The sequence below is a fragment of the Suillus subalutaceus genome (assembly GCF_016647625.1).
Source record: "Suillus subalutaceus strain FC151 chromosome Unknown DFJ58scaffold_183, whole genome shotgun sequence".
Lineage (NCBI taxonomy): Eukaryota > Fungi > Basidiomycota > Agaricomycetes > Boletales > Suillaceae > Suillus > Suillus subalutaceus.
Window position 1 is genome coordinate 23710 of NW_024540432.1, and position 19864 is coordinate 43573.

Sequence of the window (19864 nt, forward strand, 5' to 3'; positions counted from 1 at the left end):
AGCGCTTGGCCGCATTCAGTCATTCTCTTGGTCTGCACGCGGCACAATATAAAACGACACAAGGCAGACATTATATTCTATGGTTTGAGACCGGTTCTTGTTCTTATCCTGAAATACACAGGACTTACTGTCAGCAGCACTGTTAGCTGATTTTTATTACAAAAGCACACGCATACCAGTAAGTTTTCTCAGCCCAAGAGATGGAAACATCATAATGATGCGACGTGACCATTAACAGATCTACCCATTACCTTTCTTGAGTAAGCTCAAAGATGGGAGGTCTATTCAGTCGAAGGCGGCCAGAAGCGCCAAGTCCATCCCTCGCCGATATAAAAGCACGGCAGGCTGCAGAGGCAGCTGCTGCGCAAGCCCGCAAGGATGCTGAGGCTGGCAGGGCACAGATCGCCGAGCTCATCAGGTCGAATCAAGAACGGCAGCAAAAGGCTACGGCGGCTCAGCAGGCTGCTATGCAAGCCGCAGCAGCCTCGCAGGAGCAGGTTGAAAAGGAAACCGCGGCGATGGCCCAGGCCGCAAAGGCTGCCAATGATGCCCGCTTACTGGCAGAAGCTGCTGCCCATACTGCTAATGCAGAAGCAAAACAGAGAGCAGCGGAAGCAGAGGAGGCGCGTAAGCGAACTGCAGCTGTCCAAGAACAAGCCAGAAAAGACGCCCAGGCTGCCCAGGAGCAGGCCAGGAAACTACAGGAGGCCGCCAATGTGGAGAAGAGGAAAGCGACTGCCGCCCAAGAGGCAGCCAATGCGTCGAAGAAAGTGGCAGAGGAGGAAGTAAGGGTGGCCAATGCTGCCAAGGAGGAGGCTGAACGCAAGTTGAAAGAAGGTATTCAACCTGTGGTGACTCCTACACCTGAAGAAGTTAGCGCCGCCAAGCGTAAAGTTCAATATCGCGAGGACCTTTTCCACTTCGCGGTAGCTGGGGTGGCAGGAGGAGGGAAATCATCTCTTATCAATGCGTTCCGTGGCTTGCGTAATAACGACGTTAATATCGGAGCTGCCGCCACTAGCGTCACTGAGACAACGCTGACCATGGCTAGATACCCCAACCCCAACGCGGAATACCCATATGTCTGGTACGATATCCCGGGCGCGGGCACGCTCAAAATCCCAGACTGGCAGTACTTCAACGCCCAAGGACTTTACGTCTTTGACTGCATCATCGTCCTGTTCGACAATCGCTTCACCATGACCGACATCGCCATCCTCACCAACTGCAGGCGTTTTAAGATCCCCACGTATATCGTGCGTTCTAAGGCAGACCAGCACATCCGTAACATCATGAAGGATATGGGGTACGACAGCGATGTCGATGAGAGCGGAGACCAGAAGAAGAAGCTTTACCAGGCTGCACAGCAGCAGTTCATTCAGCAGACGCGCCAGAGCGTGAAAGACAACCTGGAGAATGCCAATATGCCTGACCAAAGGGTTTACATCGTTTCTAATGAACCTATGCTCGGGGTCGTGAAGGAAAAGCGGCCAAGGAGGGTGATCGACGAGATTGAGTTGTTGAACGACTTGATTGGAGAAGCCCAGACCAGGCGAGGACGTCGTGATGCTGTGCGACTATTATGAAGAAGTAGTTGATGATGATACAGTTCTTCCTATATTTCTTTCTTCGGGCTCTTGTTGATACTTCTCCATTTTCGACATGATCATACCGCTCGACCGCCGACTCGCAGTCGGTGACGATACAGTTCTTCCTATATTTCTTTCTTTGGGCTGATGTTATTACTTCTTCACATGTTCTTACCGCTTGCGAACGACTGACTTCCATTCCACTGAATACAATTACAAAGGGCTTGCAATTGAGATTTCTGGTATGAACTCAGATCCACAGGACGAAAGGTGTCGCAAGACTTCTGATGTAACGCGATCCTGCATCTCCCACATCCAATTTCCTTGAGGGCAGTCGTGAAATGAATTTGTGGGTGTTTGACCTCGTGCAGACCAAGGGTTCGAGTGTTTGTGTCGACCGTCCAATTTGGGATAGGGGTTGGTTAAACAACCCCTCAAGACTACTTCTGTTCTTCGTTGTGATTCGGTGTGAATCTACAGCACTCATTCTGAACCAACGTCGTTAGATTTAATTTCCGAAGCATACGCATTTCAGTAAGCTTCCCCAGCTAGAGAGATAGAAGCCATCATGCAATGCGACGATTAACAGGTCTACGCATAACCATTCTGTATACATCGAGAATGGGAGTCTGGTTCGGTCGACTTTGGCCAGAGGTGCCGAATCCGTCGCTTGTTGAAATAGAAGCGCGCCAACGTGCAGAAGCGGTGGTCGAACAGGCTCGCAGGGATGTCGAAATTGCCCAGGCTGAGTTGAGAAAGTTCATGCAGGAGAATCAAGAATCGCAGCAAGAGGCTATGAAAGCTCAGAAAGCCGTGCAGGCGCAAGAACATAAGGAAATGATGGCAACGTTGCAGGCTGAACGGGCGGCTAGCGAAGCGGCACAGGCGCAGGCTCACAAGGAGATGATGATGATAGTGCAGGCCGAGCGCACTGCTAACGAAGCCCGCTTGATGGCGGAAATCGCTGCCAATGCCGCCAGTGAAGAAGCGAAGCAAAAAGTAGCAGAGGCAGAGGAGGAGCGGAAGCGAATCGCCGCCATCCAAGAACATATCCAAAAAAAACGCTCGGGCTTCTCACGAACATAGCAAGAAACTCGAGGAGGTTGCCAAAGAGGAGAAGAGGGAGGCAATTGCCGCCAAGGAGGCAGCCAATGCGTCCAAGAAAGCGGCAGTGGAGGAACTTGAGAAGGCAAACGTTGCCAGAGAGGAGGCTGAACGCAAGCTAGCTGAAGGCATTCAGCCTTTGGTGACCCCCACACCTGACGAAGTTCGCGCCGTCAAGCAGCTAGCTCAATATCGCGAAGGCCTTTTCCATATCGCAGTAGCCGGAGCGTCAGGAGGAGGCAAATCCTCCCTCATCAACGCCTTCCGTGGCTTGCGCAATATGGATATCAATATCGGAGCTGCTGCCACTGGCGTGGTCGAGACAACGACGGTCATGGTCCGATGCCCCGACCCCAACGCGGACTATCCGTATGTCTGGTACGATGTTCCAGGCGCAGGCACGCTCAAAACCCCAGACTGGCAGTACTTCTTCAATGACCAGGGACTTGACATCTATGATTGCATCATCGTCCTGTTCGACAATCGCTTCACCATGACCGACATCGCAGTTCTTACCAACTGCAAACGTTTCAAGATCCCCACGTATATCGTGCGCTCCAAGGCGGATCAACACATCTATAATATCATGAAGGATATGAGACACGACAGCGACAATGACGAGGATAGGAAGCAGCACTATCACATTGCACGGCTGCAGTTCATTCAGCAGACGCGCCAGAGTGTGAAAGACAACCTGGAGAATGCAAACATACCGGATCAAAGGGTTTACATCGTTTCGAATGAAACGATGCTCAGTGTCGTGAAGGAAAAGCAGCCGAAGGTCATCGACGAGATTGAGCTGTTGAACGATTTGATTTGGGAAGCTCAGACTAGGCGCCTAGGGCGCCGTGAAGACTGTTGTGAAGAACCAGCTGCAGTCTATAACGGGGAATTGAGTCAACGGTGGAATCCGAAGGGAAGCCTCGCAATTTCCAAATCTGTCTGAACAATTTGAAGCAATCTATGTTTCCCGTTTCTTATCAGTGCTTGACCACCGTAAGCAAAACGAATAATAATTCCACAGTTCTACAGGCGAGACTGCTGGGATAATCCTAGAGACGAAAGGAATCGCAACACTTCCGATGCAACACGGTCCTGCGCCTCCAACATCACCCAATGACCAACACCCTCGAGGGCAACGGTATTGAGTCGTGAAATGAATTTGTGGGCGTTTTGGACCGCTGACGGAGGACACGTGGCGTCTTTGGTTCCATACATGAAGAGAACGGGAAAATTCGGCAGTAGATGTGCAGGTAGCTGAGCCTCTGGCTTGGGGTGAGAAAACGAGTAAGACAGTGAACGAGTCGTGTCTACCTTTCTCCTCTTCGAATCGCGTTTTCGTGGTTCGGTAATAAGACAAAGGCCCTCGCATGCCGCGCTGAAAACGAGAAATATAAAATTGCAATTCCTGTCATGCAAACGATTATCAGCGTGAACGTTATCACGAACGATCCATCATTACACGTTCGTTGAGGAGGCAATCATCGGTAAAATTGATTTGCTTATTGGTGATCAGCTCATCCAATTTTGACCACGACAATGCCTTCTCAGGCATTCTGAATACCATACCGAGAAAGGGGACGAGCTTCGACCACCTGAGTCAAAGGCGTAAAATGAAAAAGAAGATACATACGTTTTCCTCGATCTCGGATGTTGATGATTCGGACGCAAAGAATACTTGATATCCATAGGATGGATATTTTCTGGCCATTTCCTCGACAGACATATGCTGTTCCCTTGGAGGAACATATGGAATAGATAACCTAGGGACATCTCGTCGATGGTGCATTTAAGACTGAATTAATACGCACATGACTAGCGCTATCAACCGATCCGGATGCCACAAAGCAAACCTTCCAGCAGTGTATGATCCCCAATCATGACCAATCACCACCTGAGTCACTCAAATTCAGGATATCAAGAAAATGGGTTCAACAGATAGGACAAACGGACGGCTTTGGGTATCACTAAGAAATCAAGAAGTGCCGAAATATCATTGCAAATATTTTTCGTGGAGTACGCTGAAGAATCACGGGGCATGTCGGTTTCGCCGTAGCCTAACATGTCTGGAACGATCACACGGAAGCCTTGTCGACACCATGGACCAATCTGGTGCCGCCATCCGAACCTAATCGATGAATTGAAGTTTGTGACAAGTTGATCATCGAAAATTACCAAGAATCAGGAAAGCCATGTAGACAAATTAGTGGTGGTCGAGTTAGATCGTAATCCTTCGGGATTTGGTCGATAAAATGATAAAGGCGACCGGTAGAAATCTGAGCCGTGCGATGATTAAAAGTTTGAGGATCTGTTGGATTCATGATGATGGAGTCAATGGCAGAGATATGGCAGTGTCATGCGGCACCGCAGCTGGGAACTAAATCCGGCAAGTTCCACCTTTCGCCTTTGTGAAATACTCCCAACACGCCTTTGCCTGAACTACGCATCTCATCGTCTTCCAACAACGTTATTCTCTCCTTCAGCTTCCCCGCAATTACCGATCCCTTAAATAACAACTTTTTCCCGATTTTTCACCGTTTTTTTCTACTGTGAGATCCGCAAATCCCAAACTTCATTCATATCACACAAACTACAAGTAAGTCTTCACACTTCCTTACATTTTTGTCTTCATGAATACCACTCATACTCTCTCATCAGTTCTTAATATGCCGGCTATCGTATCTTCTCTACCGTACCCCGTGCAGATGTTTCCGCAAAGTCGAGGTCTTCTCCACGACCTCGCAAGACTCGCATGGTCAAGCCCAGGGGAAGGGGTAGAAACAACTTTGAGAGCGACGAAGAGTTTGAAAGAGAGGTCGCAACTGACTCCGAGTCCGATGATGATCGTTCCTCAGTTGCCACTGAAACTGACTCCGACACTGAACCTGCCTCAGAAGACATTGTTTCCAACGGTCACTCACACATTTTAACGCCCAATACAACTCAGAGCTCTGAGGATGTCCCATCGCTCAAGCACCAGTCAGTCAAAGACATCGATGGTGACTCTACTCCTTTTTTCAGTGCCGCTGGCAACTGGTCGGAGATGGTCGCTGAGGAAACTGCCAATGGCCCTGCGGAGCTCCCAGTTATAGAGTTCGCAGATTTCAATAGCCCTTCTATCCCCCAGCGCACTCTGTCGGGACCGCCTCCGCGTAAATCAGGTAAAGCGTCGAAACGTCCCCAGCCCAAACGCGCAGTCTCAGCGCCTTCGTCTGACCGTGGTGCGGCGGCGCCTCTGTTCTCACCTGTTCAAACCGAGGAAGACGCCTCAGAGCCTGCGGATGATCAGCCCCAGGCATCGACATCTCGACAACAATCCCGAAATTCATTCCCTAGGCCCCCTTCTGGACACAATGCTCGTCAAGCTTATCAGCAGAGGCTAGAGGCGGACCCGTCGTATGTTCCCACTGTTGGTGAGTTTTGGGGCCACGATGATCGGCTGCTGGATAAGGACCTTAGGAGCCTGAGTGGGTGGTGGAGAGGCCGCTGGCAGGGTAGGGGTCGTGGAAGAGGTGGTTTTGGTTTCGTGCGCGGTAGGGGCAGAGGAGCCTTTGCTGGTCCAGAGTCTAGTCGTTCTGCACCAGAAGCATCTGTATCTCAAGATACAGAGAAACCTCCAGTTGAACCGCCTCTTATTGACCAACCGTGGACCCACGACGGTTTCGAGGAGATGAAGAAGCGAGATGAAAAGAGGCGTGCGGCTGCACCACATCAACAGCAGCAAGCAGCAAGGTCTACACGAGGTTTTTTGCCAATTCGTGGCAGGGGTGGATTTATTGCCGGCCGCGGACGTGGCGGTTTTGCACGTGGCGGTTTCACGCCTTCACCGACTGGAGCACACTTTATTCCTCCTGCTGCCGCTGCCGCTGCATCAGGCAGGACGTGGTACGCGATGAAGCCCGAACGTATCTGGACAAAGCAACACGAGGGTTTCCTGTATTTCGACCCTGCCTTGAAACCTCGTCCCGGTCAAGGTCCAGGCTATCGGGTCAAGCTCTCCGGCAATGAAGGGAAGGTTATCAGAAGCTCTGCTCGAACCACTCAAGCAGCAGAGCCTGCGCCATCTGTGGCTGCACCTTCAGAGGCGAGTGAGAAGACATTTGTTGTGCGTCTACCCAAGAGGGCGGGAAAGGAGAAGGCACCAGAGCCAACTCCTGAGGTTGTTGAGTCTGTTACTACCGCCGCAGATCCTCCCATCGAAGATGTTTTCACAGTTCGACCAGAGCTCGTGCCCCCAAGGCAGCCAATTCCAACTTCGCAATCAGCTTTGCCTCAGGCCAATGGTCATGTGCCTTCTACGTCAGTATCTGCTGTGCCTTCCAAACCTGCTGCGCCAGCCCCTTCATCACCTGATGCCTCGAAAGAGAATATTACGTCACCTCTTCTACAGCAAATGATGCGTGCGGCCGCAGATCAACAGGCCAAGGAGACTACAGATGTGCCAAATGGCATATTGCAGGAGCAGTATGACCAGAATGTGCCTGCTCTCCTTCAGGTCGAACAACCCACAGCGAACCCGGATACCTCTGATGCTGTCCATTCATCGATACCTCCATCCCTGCAGACTGTGTTCTCGCCGCCATCGCAGCCCTCGCCTCCGTACGGATCGCCATATGGGTATGGCTCTACTATACCACCCGGTGTGGCCATCGGCCACCATGGTATGCCATACGAGATTGCCACGGGCCGAGCGGTGTATCTGCAACACCCGACGATGTACACTCCGCGCCCGTTAGCCCATGGCATGATGACACCTCCAGGGCTCCCATATGCTCCTATGCACCATCATTCCGCCAGCTCTCCAGATTTCCTTGCGCCATCTCATACACCTCCTGTTAATGGTTACATTGACCCATCGACTGGCAATCCGCTCTTCGCGTTCCCTCGCCAGAGTTCTCGGATTGAGATCCGATCGCCAACCTCTCATTCGGATCTCAAGCAGTTGAACAGTAATCGTCGGCCTTCCAGTTTGAGGACGAGCGCAGCCTCATTCGAGCCTTCGCGTCCTGCAAGTCCCAATACTGAGTCACTCACATACCAGACATCTGAAGATCCTTCTGCACAGGATGATGCAAGCTCAAGTCAAGCCAATGACCAAACGATGCCAGAGCAGGCAATGGAGCCCACCATGTATGGCTACTCGCCATATCATCAGCAGTACTACTATCCTGAACAGTACGGGTACTCCCAGTACTACGACATGTCTCACGTTCCACAATACGAGATGTATCCCACCGACCCACATGCTTCTCAGGTCTACTACTAGTACTAATACTCATGTTATATCTTCTGATGCTGTTGTTTTTCTTCTGTTCTTGCTTTGGGATACATACGTACACCGCTATCCATGACCGTTTCAATGCTTACGATCTTGACGTCCTCAGGCCTCAGCAGTTACCCTCACAGACTTCCTGTTACTCCAATGCGTTCCTTACTTTACTCATGCTGTTTTACTTGTGTTTCTCTTACTGCAATGCTTCTCGGGTCTTGAATATGATATTGGATTGTTGGTATTGTTGTTGAACATTTTACCCATGTAGTTGTTTGCAATAGTCCATCTCTTCCCCACTCATGTACCAGTGTATGTTTGACTCGAGCTCCTGTAAGGCTGTGGTAATAAGGAACCAGTTATGGAAATGTACATTAGTCATACAAATATTGGTCATCCAAGCTTGTTTTCTGCGTGGCACAGCAAGTAGCCAGTACAACTTCCTGTCCTAGACCACCACCATCACTCACCACGGGCTTTGGTCAGGCTCGTCAGATTGAAGGTTGTGGACTGTATTTCTCAATTCAGTGGTATGTAGCAGCGAGCTAATGTCTAATTTTGTGAAAAAGCTATATTATTCCCACAATTAGATACGTTTCAGAAAGAAACACATTCATTGTACTCAACGCGGCTCAGACCGCACTATCCAGTCTCGCAGAAACCGCACACGGGATCTCGCAGCCAGTTATTAGGATGGCATTCGTTCAACCTTTCCCACTCGCAGCAGCAGCCCAAAAAACACAACAACCGGCGTTCGGCCCCGACTTAGCCGTGCGTCTCATTTGCCCAGAGTGCAGAGATCCAAATCCGAATATTGTCGAAGAATTTGGGAGTGGGGATCTTGTGTGCGGGAGCTGTGGACTGGTCCTGGGTGATCGTATTGTTGATACGAGAAGTGAATGGAGGGTGAGTTCCTATTGTCTCCTTTACTGTTGCGATAACCCTGCACCTATCATTGTATGCGTAGACATTCGCAAACGACGAAGGCGATGATCCTTCTCGTGTTGGTGCTGCGTCGGACCCTCTATTGGAGGGTATAGAGCAACTGGATACGCTCATCAGTTTCCGTGATGGCGGCACGGGAATTGCACGCGAGCTCCAGCGTGCGGCTTCTCGCTCCCAGAGCTCGCGCTCGGAGCGGAATCTTCTTACCGCGTTCCGCGACATTGGCAGCTGGTGCGACCAGTTCTCCCTTCCCAAAACCATCAGCGATATTGCCAAGCAGCTATACAAGCGCTCAGACGAAGAGAAGCTTCTTCGAGGAAAACCCCTCGAGGCTGTTATCGCCGCGTGTATATTCATCGCGTGCCGCCAAGCCCACGTCCCTCGTACATTCCGCGAGATTTGTAACTTGACCCATGTATCGAAGAAGACGCTTGGACAGTGCTATAAGGCACTTGAGCAGGCTTTCAATCTTTCGCCTGGAGCTACGGCGCAGGTTAATGCGAATGGAAGCAACCCGTCCACTGGCCCTGAAAACTTGCTTGTTCGTTACTGCAATCACCTTGACCTTCCCGCCAACGTCCAGTCTATTTGCGGTGATATCATTGTTGCAGCACGTCAGCATGGCGTTGCGGATGGTCGTAGTCCGGTTTCCATCGCTGGCGGGGCGATTTACTTTACTTGCCACTTACTAGGGAAGCCCAAGTCTTCTCGAGATATCAGTGTAGTTGCTGGTGTCAGTGAGGGTACTATCAAGTTGGTGTATCGGTTGTACTACTTGGAGAGGGAGAAATTGGTGAAGGAGGAATGGATCAAAGAAGGGAGAGCTGACTTGGACAGGCTTCCTGTTGAGCGGTAAAGGGATGTAACCTCTTTGTGTACCGATTTGTTACGGACAATAACAGTGATACTTATAATGATTCGTGTGATCATTTGACATGACGGACTGCTGGTGTACTATGTGATACTTTTAGTAGCTAGCGTTTACCACCTCGTTTGCCCTTTGCTCCTTTTCTGTTGGCATCACGAGCAAGAGCAACACCACCTTTGCCCTTGCTTACATTCCGTATTGCCTTCCGTACGTTGAGAATGCCTTCGCCTTCGCCTTTCTCCTTTCTTGCTCTCTTTACATCGCCGTCCAACTTCGACAGTACGGCAAGTGATGCCTGTTTTTCTTGCTCGACAGATGTTTCTGTAGCCTCAAACTGCAGACAGTGAGCCGCATGCAGCGATGAGCTGTTCTGTTTTGACTTACCTTGCGTTTGACGCCTCTCAATTTCTTTTCTCCCTCAAGCTTCTTATCGAACCTACCCATGCTTGCAGTACTTATTCGACTGGCAGCCAGTGTCTTCTCAATATCCTTTTTACGTTCCTCCCGGTCACCAGCAGCGGTTTGTGCACGAGCATTATTTTGGAGTCGCTGTCGTTCATTTTTGGCGACCCTTGATGTCCGTGCATCACGGGCAGCTTTGACAGGATCATGGTCCACGGCTAAAGTGATGATTAGACGAGCTTCATTCGCAATAAACATAACACGCACGAGCATCAGCTTTGACTTCATGAATCCATTGTTCCTCCTTCTCCTTATTTTTACCATCCTTGCCCCAGCGGTTGACCCACTCCTGTCGCTCTTCATCCCACACCTTCTTTTCGCGCACACGCTTCTGGATACCTTTCGCAGCAGCGAAGCGTTCCCATTTTGTCGGTGGTTTGGGCTTTGGAAGGGGTTTGGCACGAGGTAGTTGTGTTGTTGGTGCAGGAAGTTGGGCGAGTGAGCCGTCTGGTGATGGTTTGGTGGGTAGGCCGTAGAGTGCTGCGATTAATGCTTGGATGCCATCTCGAGCAGTCGTCTGTAGGTACTCTTCAAGATTTGATCTGAAAGAAATATGTTCATTATATTTCCATGTAATTATACAAACAATCGGTCGTACTTGTAACTATCCTCGTCGATTGGGGTGAGGTCTGTGACAGTCAGGAAGCCAGTGTCTACGTCGAGTGGTGTCTCTTTCTCGACCGTGACAGATTGACTGCGTAAAGTCGTGAGTAATGATTGTACAAACAAAAAGAATCGTACAATTTTGCAGCATGTGATGCTAGGATACTTGAGACGTCCATTTCAGAACTTCGTTGCGTGAATATAGACACGAAAATTACCGTGCGGAGCACGGTCACCTACAATGTTGCGTGACGTGCAGATTCAAAACAACACCACACAAATCTGATCAGTTATGGTAACAAGGGTAATCCGCCACACTCAGAAAAAACGCCTCATCATGAAATCCGGATGATACCATTCTCACGGATTATTTGAGATACTAGGCTATGAAGTGCTGATATGCGGACCATTATGTTCTTTCCCTTAACTCCTCCATGTTTCCACCTCGTTGCTACACGTATCCAAAAGGTCAGTCGTCATCCGCATAAGTACTAGACATCGCGACTCACCAGTCACATTGCAAACAGAGCTGAGATTTCGTCCGCAGAGCTTTCATCCTCAACAAACATCATACACACTCCTCGTTGTCGTACTAGATATTCAATTAAACCTATTTGAAGCTATTCATTCACTTACTTGTCCTTTCATCTCAATTTGCATACCTTGTAAACGTCGACCATGAAGTCCATTGACCGTATTTGAAATGTCAACAGCTGATCCTAACTCAACCATATGATGATCACAATTGGGGAAACGAAAGATATGTAAAGCCCCTCGTCCTTGGCAGAAAGCTGATATGTGTTAACAGCGAACAACGTACCCAGTCTCAGCACGGACCTATAAAAAAGTTCCAGGTAATAAGACACATTCCATTACTGGTGGATGTTTCGACAGATTTGTGATGACATCATAATGACTAGCCAACACTTTTATGACAAAGCACGCATGTATCCCTACAGCAATGTTCACGTCTCTGCATGAGATAGCCAGGAACAACAATGGAAATGGGACCTTCTTACTTAGTGCGTAACTTGACGTATACACTTCACCCTAAAGACACATCGCTTTCCAGTCCAACCTACGCTGCATGAATATAGTTCTATATCAGCCGTTAAAGCGAGAACTGTGTTGCTTCTTACAGGGGAACCATGGACCGAAACTGAACAAGAAATTATCCTGATCGACATCGAAATGGGACACCATTGAGGCATCGATAACTTTATAGGTGAGTGCTACAAGTATATAAGAGGTTGTAATAACGATGAAACTAGATGTCCTATGTGCAATGTTGCATACAACTGAAACCAGCATCTACTACTCACAAGACGAAGACATGACAGCGGATCTGGTAGCACTTATGACCTCTGGTGCGCTGAACTCCTGCTCGCAACTAAGAGCATTAGCGCACCGTTGTAGCAATCGTTTGTTCAGAGTTCGGATATCACTATTATGAGCTTCATCTCGCCGATGATATGCCACTGTTTTTGCTAAAAGGGCTGATGCATTACAGGAGTGCTGCTGTCGTTTCGCAGCGTAGGACGAGATATACCATGCAATGTGTTTTGTTCCCTCGCCATTCGTAATGAGCTTGCAGTCGTGATTTGAGCGAGTCGCCAATAAAATGGTAGGATTCCAGTTATTAAGGAACCGGTATGTACGTTGAGGTCCCCAATCACCATTGGAATCAATCCAAGTTCCAGCAGCTAAAGGAAATGGTGCTCGACGCTGTCTTAATAACCGAGGGTCTTATATGAAAACGTGTAAGAATGTAATGACACCACAATTACACTGGATAAGACTTCTTGCCAGTCCTCGATTAACACGGTCTACGACTTTTCTTCTTTCGTGGTAGATAACGTGTGAGTTCTTGGGAGGCTCGCTAAACCAATCAGTCAGATTAACTTAGCCGGAGCTTTATTATCTCTGATTGAAACTATGGGATTGTCTAGGATATACCGTCTAGACACTTGAACTGGTTTCCTGAATATACGGTTAACTGTTGAGAAGCTGGTCTCAAATGTGACTACGTGGACCAAAGCTCGTGTTGGTCAATATACAAATACCTGGTGAGAACGCTGGTCTCACAAATAACAACAAATGACAAATAGAAAAACAATGACAAATAACAACAATGACCAAAGCTCGTGTTGGTCAGTATACAAATACCTGGTGAGAACGCTGGTCTCACAAATAACAACGGTGACCAAAGCTCGTGTTGGTCAGTAAACACTACGTGGTGAGAACACTGGTCTCACAAAACTGGGTTTCTATCGCGAGAAACTTACGTAATCTCAAGGGAAACACTTTCCCTGCACTTGCCTGGACAGTTCTTACAAAGGAAATGGGCTTTGTAAGCAGCAATTTGTTCAGACTGAAGCTTCTTAGGTGAGAGTTCAATTTGCTCAAGTGGGAGTTCTTGAATGCAACAAGTGGGAGATCTATTTTTTGGGGGAGAATGGGCTCTCCTTATATACATTTTGTGTGGGAATATTATGTAAGTAAAAAGGTGATGTAATGACTTCAGAATGTGAGAAGAATATTCCAAAAACTGGAGCAGAATGTTCTAGCAGGTGCAAAAGAACATTCCAGAATATTCATGGTGGGATAATGACATCATTCTGAGTCACTATGAGTCACTATGAGTCATTATGAGTCATTGGAATGTTCTAGCAAATTCCATGGAACATGACATCATTATGACATCACTATGATATCATATCTTTCAACCAAAATACCTGCAGGAGTGTAGGTGAAGTCCTATGACATCATTATGACATCATACCCTGTAGGTACAATTTTATGAAGCATCTGATTAGTCAGAGCATCCTAATAGAAAAGTAAAGTAAAGAAACACTAGAGAAAACAACTCAGAAATAATGGAACAAATAATAGTACACAATACGCGGGCTTTTTAGATAGGTTTTTGTTAGGCTTTGAACTTTTCTCTATGGGTTTCTCTAGCCAAAGTGAATAAGCCAAATGAAAGGCAATACATTAACCTTCATTTTGCTTCTCATATCAACTAGGTCATTATGTGATTCCCATCTCACATATGACTTTTCTTCAAAACATGGTGGATTCATGAATCGCTGAGGGAAAACTGAAACTATTGGACCAAGGTTTGATACCAAGGTATGGGTTGACTAGTCTGAGGACTAAGCTAACAGACTTTGTCTTTTAGGGGGATACCTAGTAGTCATGTCCATGCATGATTCCCAAATCATGCAGGACATCCGCGGGGCAGTGAAATCACAACTGTCCCCAGTTGTGTGCTCAATCATGCATAATAGTGGTGAATACATAAATAATGAAATGGGATATGGGCACCAAATGTGGGTAAGGAAGAAGCTGTCAAGTACCTTGTCAAAATATATAGATTTTGGCTCCATGATCATGTAAGCTTATCTTCTGATAAGGTCCATGCTCACAGATCTTTTTTCTTTAGGCAGTCATATTTCTCTAAGTTCATGCAAACATAAGTACTATATGATGCATGTCCATAGAATATGGGTGGGTGGGATGGGTTGAAATAAGTCAATCACTTTCTATGACTGACTCATCTTCTGTTGATACATTGGCACTTGACAGGCATATGTCATCATCTTCCTCTTCAAGGGGATCTGCTAGTGATGGTAATAATGATAAATCTCTAGAGATATATGGTACGAGTCTAAATGCAGCTACACCACGTTTAGATAAGACACCATTCATTTCTCTTAAGACATAAGATCCACCCTTGGTTTGTCTTTCTACAACAAAAGGGCCTAGATAACGGGGTTTGGTTTTGCGATTGAGTTCTTTCTCAATCCTTGTATTGCGTACAAGGACTAAGTCTCCTTTTTGGAAAGCTTCGCGATGCATTCGTAGACGAAACTTGTGTTCAAATTGAGCTTTAGACTTGAACCGGGCCTTTTTCAAGGTCTTTGCAGCACGGTCTAAGTCTTCCTGCCGCCTTTCAATCTGGCGGATACGTAGGGATAAGAAATCTGCTGGATTCATATTAGCATGGAATCCTTCTACCATGAAGGTTGCTTCTGTTAGGTCAAATGGTAGAACGGGATGAACTCCATGTAACAAATAGAAGGGGGACCATCCAGTCACACGACTGGTGGTTATGTTTTCTGCAAACAATGCCTGCCTTACTTTCTCAGGCCATTTTGCAATATTCTTTCCACAACTTTTTACTATAGCTTCTCTGATATTGAAATGCCCTCTTTCAACAACTCCATTAGCTTGGGAATTGTAAGGGGAAATCTGGACATGGGGAATATCAACACGCATGAGGAGTTGTTCAAATGCTCCTCTAACTTCGGGTCCATTGTCAGTCACTACTTGACCAATGGCTCCATATCTGCAATACAAATCTTCCCAGAAAAACTTTGCCATAGCTTTAGCAGATGGGTTTCGTAATGCTCTTCCTTCAACATAGCGGGATAAATCGTCCCTAGCGAGTACAAGATTTTTGTGGCCTGCAGCTGAAGGCATCTTCATAATATCCACATAGATCTTGACAAATATAGTCGCAGGGGTAGAAACAGTAATGGGGATGTGCATTTTCTTTACACTTCTTACTTGACAATCATGACAAGACTGTACATGATGTTTAACGTCCGTGTACAAATGAGGCCAATAAAAACGGTAACGAATGGTCTCAAAAGTTGCTTGAACACCTTTGTGTCCTAGTTCTTCATGAGCTTTATGAAGAATTGCAGCTCTCTTGTCAGCATCAAATACTACAAGTAGAGGGGGTCGTCCAACTAATCTTTTAAACATCTGGTCACCACGGACAAAGTACTGAGTGGCCCGGGTAACAAATTTCTTACGCTGGGCAGTCTTTTCAAAATTAGGTGGTTCCAAGGTGGTGAGAAATTTATATATTTCTCTTAGGGTCTTCTCTTGACTAGTTGTTGAGGCTAAGACGGATGGTAGACAAGTGGGTTCATAGGAATACATAGGAATGGATAGTGAACGCGGTCGGTAGTCTTCCTGAGAGATTCCTGCAAAGAGAGCTATATCATCTAGCCAGGAGTCTTCATCAGGTTCTATTTCTTCATTTTCTGCTAAAGGTCTCCTAGATAATGCATCAGGACCTTTAAAACGTGTGGCAGGAACATGAACAAGGGTGAAATCGAATAGGAGTATTCCTTGAATCCAACGGTTAATGGTTGCATTAGGTTGCAAATCAGGTTCGTTAAGCATTCCCTTGATGTATTTTGCATCAACTTCCACAATTAGAGTCTGTACTCCAATAATGTGAAGCCTGAAATGCCTAAGGGCACGGAAAAGTCCATAGAGTTCTAGTTTTGGTTGGGAGTACCTTGACTCTGTATCTCCCATGGGTAGAGATCCATACCTGGCTGGTCTTCTTCTTCCTTCATCATCCAATTGGGACAATATAATTCCTACAGCCACAAAACTAGAATCCACTGACAAAATCACGGGGTTGGCTGAAGTATAATCTATACTTCTCATTGCTGGGGCAGAACATATTCTCTCTTTCAACTTTTCAAATGCTTCATCTTGTTCATCACCCCAAACAAAGGGTTCATCTTTCTTCCATAGTCGGGTAATAGATTTTGCTAGTTCTGAGAAACCTAAAATCCAAATACGAACTGTTCCACAAAGGCCCATGAAGCCTCTTGCTTCTTTGACTGTGGTAGGAATAGGCCAATTGAGGATCTTTGACACCTTTTCTGTGTCAGGTAATCTTCCTTCTGGTGTACATCTTTGTCCTACTATTAGGACATCAGGCAAACATAGCTGTATTTTGGTAGCAGAAAATGTTGCTCCCACATCTTTTATGCGGTGCATTATTCTATGCACGTCAATAGCATGTTCCCAGATAAATCTTCTGATCCCAGGGTTTTCTTCTAACACCTCGGGATCTCCTTCTTCGTCAGGATAAGTAGACTTAGGTCCTTTGACCGGTAAGTCATCAATAAAAACATTGGCTACATGAGGAATTTCATCTTGCAATACAAAACTAGTGCACTTCTGAAATTCCGCAGGAGCATTGGTGTATCCCATAGGTAATGCAGTTAACCTTAGCAATCCTAAGGGTGTAAGGAAAGCTGTTAAATCTCTGCTGTCTGGGTGCATTTTCCTAGCATCAAATCCCCAGAACAAATCAAAAACAGTATAACATTGACGGCCAGCAAATGACTCTACAAAGTCATCTACAATCGGGATTAGGCCTGCATCTCGAATAGAAATTTTGTTAAGTGGTTGAAGGTCATGAACAAGTCGGAGTTTGCCATTCTTTTTTAATACACAAAACCAGCGTGAACGATAGGCTGATTGACTTGGCTCGTATACTCCTGCATTAATCTTGGTTCGTAACAAATCAATCACCTTTTCTCTAATACCGGGTGGAATAGGAATATTTTTGTATTCCCATGGAACATGAGGGATGGTTGGGATAATATAGGGGGTGAAATATGATTCCTTGAGAGTTCCTCGGTCAGTCTCTTCAAATGCTAGTGCATCTTGGTTTAAGTGCATTATATGTTGAAACAGTTTGACCTCCTCGGGCCAAAGAAAAGCAGCCGAGTTAATATTAAGACTCTTCATACGCTCAATGGTCAATCTACCATTAGGTATGAACTCAGGTGGATGTGGTGTCAAGGGAATCATAGTCTTCAAAGGATCATGGGGAAACTGCCTCAAGACTCGAGCATCTTGAGGGAAAGTACCGGAAACGGGCTTAACTTTCTTGTCAACTCGTTTATACATTGTAAGGATTGGGTTATAAGATGGGTCTGAAAGGGTGGATGGTTCATAATTTAAATATAAATCATCTTCATCAAAGTCCAGGAAATCATCATCTATTTCCAGGTCTGAACTTGGATTTTCCCAATCAGAATCAACAGATATATCATCAAACAGCTCCTCGAGGCATGTTTGACGTTCTTCTTGGGTACCGCACTTCAAACAATATTCTTCAATTGTTTGATCATCATTCTCTAAGTCTTCAGGATACACAAGCTTAGGTACATCACTAGAACTTTCAGTGATATTGTCACTGAACATTGCTAGACAAAATATACTATCACTTGATTGCCTTAAAAACTTAGGCTCAACATAAGGATAATCACATGTTGCATTATGAACTATGCTAACACATGCTACCATACTTGACATAGGTAGAGACAAGGAAATGGGTGTTCTGGGTTCTCGAACCCTGAACTTTTGGGATACAAATACACAAAGGCAAAGGCCAATAGTTGAAACATAAACAAACTCGAAACAAAAAATACAAAAACGCGGAATACAAATACAAACAAGGCACAAATACACGGGGAAACAAATAAAAAATTGAATGGACACAAGGCAAGATTTGAAACACGAGACTCGAAGCTCGAAACAAAAAACCTGAAGCTCGGAGCTATAAATACACTTGGAAAAACATAAGCCAATTTTTTTGTGAGTTTTAAACGGTAAAAAACTCGAGAAACAAATAAAATCAAACCGAAAATATAAATACAAAATAATAAAATCAATCGGGCCAGAAATGGGCTTTCGATCCCTGAACGATGACGTCAGCACGCTATCGTCGAGGATACGAGAGTCATTTACCTCGAGATTAAGGTAAGAAGAAGATATGGGACTCCGAGGGTCCCTGTTCATCGTTGTTGCTGTCGGAGTCATCGTCGATCTCGTCGTCGTCGAAACACGCGCAAATACGAAGCTGCGACGCATTAGAAATAGTCGAAGAACGAAAAGGACGATAAGCAACTATATATAGACGGACTCGTCGAATTTCGAGCGCACGGTCCCGCGCTCGAGCATATTTGATAACTTTGAACTCGTCTTGCTCGTCGAGCACATGCTCTTCGACAAGCGAGTGTACAATGTCGGGGTCAGGATAAGGCAGGAGCAGGGCCGCTTCGATCGAGGATGCAAGGACATGCTCCCCGTGGAATTCGGCTACTGCTGTAATAGAATTTAAATAATCAGTCTCGTCGAGTGTGAAAAATGGATTAATGGGGGGATGATCAGCGTGGTAGTACGTCGGGGGTACATGGGTACCAATGCGCTGGTTGGGGTCACATGCGAGAACGCTCGGACGTCGAAGTCCCTCGTGCAACATGCGAGGCGAAAGACTGTCCTCGAGCTTAGCAATCAGCGCGCGGCTATGAGCTCGATGGTCGAGAAGGTCCCGAGCACGATCATCCCAATCGCGCTCGGACCTAGGTCCAGGAGATGGGAAGGGCTCAGTGACATTCTCGACGGAACGTTTAACTGTAAAAAACTCGGCATCCCAATCAGTAGCGCAAAGGTTATCTTGACATTCACAGTAAGACACATATTCATCGGCGACGTCGTCGAGCACGCGAGGATGCTCGTCACATATGGCAGGTAGGTCAGAAGCAAAGTAGTCCAGGAGGTACTGATGACCATCCGGCACCGGCAGGACAGTTGTCATGCGGACGAACTCGTCCGCATGACTAGGCGCATATGGGGGCGGCGGACTATCAGGGTCATGCACAGTAGACTCAGGACTCTTGCAGGAAGGCACGGTAGTAGGAGACTCAAGGAAACGGACTCGTTCGATTGACGGCAAATAGTAGGGTCCGTTTGAAACGGATGTAACATGTATAACACGACGAGCGTCAACCCACAGCTCGTCACTGGGTGAACCGGCTGACGAACGCACATAAGACTCAGTGTAAGGTTGAGGGAGGATAGAGTCTAGTGGCATAGAGGGTGAAGGAGAAATAGAGCGCCAGTCTTCAGCACTGGGTAAAGGAGTAGGTAGAGAAGATATAGCAACAGGGTTGGGGCAAGGAATAGAGTGAGAGGCGCTATCATGTGTGGTAGGAGTAGAGTAGATGATTGGAGAGCCGGCTAAGACATTAGTAGCCGCTAAGAGCTGAGGAGACGGCGAGGTTGCAAAAACATTGTTGCCCATCAGGCCTTGAGCAGACGGCGAGGTTAGAGAGACGCTATTGGCTGTCAGAACCTGAGCAGGTGGAGACGGCGTTGGGAGAACATGGTTGGTCATCAAGGCCTGTGTAGAGGGAG

General features: G+C 46.9%; 6 protein-coding genes across 6 annotated transcripts; 3 read left to right on the forward strand and 3 right to left on the reverse strand.

Annotated features, from left to right (window-relative positions):
- Positions 1-518: 518 nt before the first annotated feature.
- On the forward strand, positions 519-3639 carry DFJ58DRAFT_669262 (interferon-inducible GTPase-domain-containing protein; the record flags this gene model as incomplete). Its single annotated transcript, XM_041382770.1, has 2 exons — positions 519-1563; positions 2762-3639. The coding sequence occupies 2 exons, from the start codon at positions 519-521 to the stop codon at positions 3637-3639; spliced, it is 1923 nt and encodes a 640-aa protein (XP_041237337.1).
- Positions 3640-3690: 51 nt separating this feature from the next.
- Positions 3691-5100, reverse strand: DFJ58DRAFT_817194 (Alpha/Beta hydrolase protein). The gene is made up of 7 exons (XM_041391780.1): positions 4869-5100; positions 4647-4821; positions 4505-4587; positions 4327-4456; positions 4156-4278; positions 4008-4101; positions 3691-3958 (listed from the first exon to the last, which is right to left on the reverse strand). Exons 1-7 carry the CDS (start codon positions 5012-5014, stop codon positions 3720-3722), a joined length of 990 nt encoding a protein of 329 aa, XP_041237338.1. The 5' UTR covers positions 5015-5100; the 3' UTR covers positions 3691-3719.
- DFJ58DRAFT_690635 (uncharacterized protein) lies at positions 5101-8346 on the forward strand. The gene is made up of 2 exons (XM_041383377.1): positions 5101-5289; positions 5352-8346. Exon 2 carries the CDS (start codon positions 5446-5448, stop codon positions 7957-7959), a length of 2514 nt encoding a protein of 837 aa, XP_041237339.1. The 5' UTR covers positions 5101-5289; positions 5352-5445; the 3' UTR covers positions 7960-8346.
- A 36-nt stretch (positions 8347-8382) lies between these two features.
- On the forward strand, positions 8383-9825 carry DFJ58DRAFT_817200 (cyclin-like protein). Its single transcript, XM_041391781.1, has 3 exons — positions 8383-8492; positions 8553-8868; positions 8930-9825. The coding sequence occupies exons 2-3, from the start codon at positions 8656-8658 to the stop codon at positions 9761-9763; spliced, it is 1047 nt and encodes a 348-aa protein (XP_041237340.1). The 5' UTR covers positions 8383-8492; positions 8553-8655; the 3' UTR covers positions 9764-9825.
- DFJ58DRAFT_817204 (ribosome biogenesis regulatory protein-domain-containing protein) lies at positions 9826-11156 on the reverse strand. The gene is made up of 5 exons (XM_041391782.1): positions 10979-11156; positions 10836-10931; positions 10445-10779; positions 10160-10395; positions 9826-10109 (listed from the first exon to the last, which is right to left on the reverse strand). Exons 1-5 carry the CDS (start codon positions 11017-11019, stop codon positions 9882-9884), a joined length of 936 nt encoding a protein of 311 aa, XP_041237341.1. The 5' UTR covers positions 11020-11156; the 3' UTR covers positions 9826-9881.
- Positions 11157-12154: 998 nt separating this feature from the next.
- Positions 12155-12568, reverse strand: DFJ58DRAFT_669238 (uncharacterized protein; the record flags this gene model as incomplete). Its single annotated transcript, XM_041382769.1, has 1 exon — positions 12155-12568. A coding segment is annotated over one exon (414 nt), but the record flags the coding sequence as incomplete, so codon positions are not given.
- Between the last annotated feature and the right edge of the window lie 7296 nt (positions 12569-19864).

Coding starts and splice junctions, on each gene's coding strand:
- DFJ58DRAFT_817204 (XM_041391782.1), bottom strand. CDS start 11,019: ATGGACGTCTCAAGTATCCTAGCATCACATGCTGCAAAATT. Junction 10,932..10,978: donor GCATCACATGCTGCAAAATT/GTACGATTCTTT, acceptor GACTTTACGCAG/TCAATCTGTCACGGTCGAGA. Junction 10,780..10,835: donor ATCGACGAGGATAGTTACAA/GTACGACCGATT, acceptor TATTTCTTTCAG/ATCAAATCTTGAAGAGTACC.
- DFJ58DRAFT_817200 (XM_041391781.1), top strand. CDS start 8,656: ATGGCATTCGTTCAACCTTTCCCACTCGCAGCAGCAGCCCAAAAAACA. Junction 8,869..8,929: donor ATACGAGAAGTGAATGGAGG/GTGAGTTCCTAT, acceptor TTGTATGCGTAG/ACATTCGCAAACGACGAAGG.
- DFJ58DRAFT_817194 (XM_041391780.1), bottom strand. CDS start 5,014: ATGAATCCAACAGATCCTCAAACTTTTAATCATCGCACGGCTCAGATT. Junction 4,588..4,646: donor TCTTAGTGATACCCAAAGCC/GTCCGTTTGTCC, acceptor TGAGTGACTCAG/GTGGTGATTGGTCATGATTG. Junction 4,102..4,155: donor ATTGCCTCCTCAACGAACGT/GTAATGATGGAT, acceptor TTTGCATGACAG/GAATTGCAATTTTATATTTC.
- DFJ58DRAFT_690635 (XM_041383377.1), top strand. CDS start 5,446: ATGGTCAAGCCCAGGGGAAGGGGTAGAAACAACTTTGAGAGCGACGAA.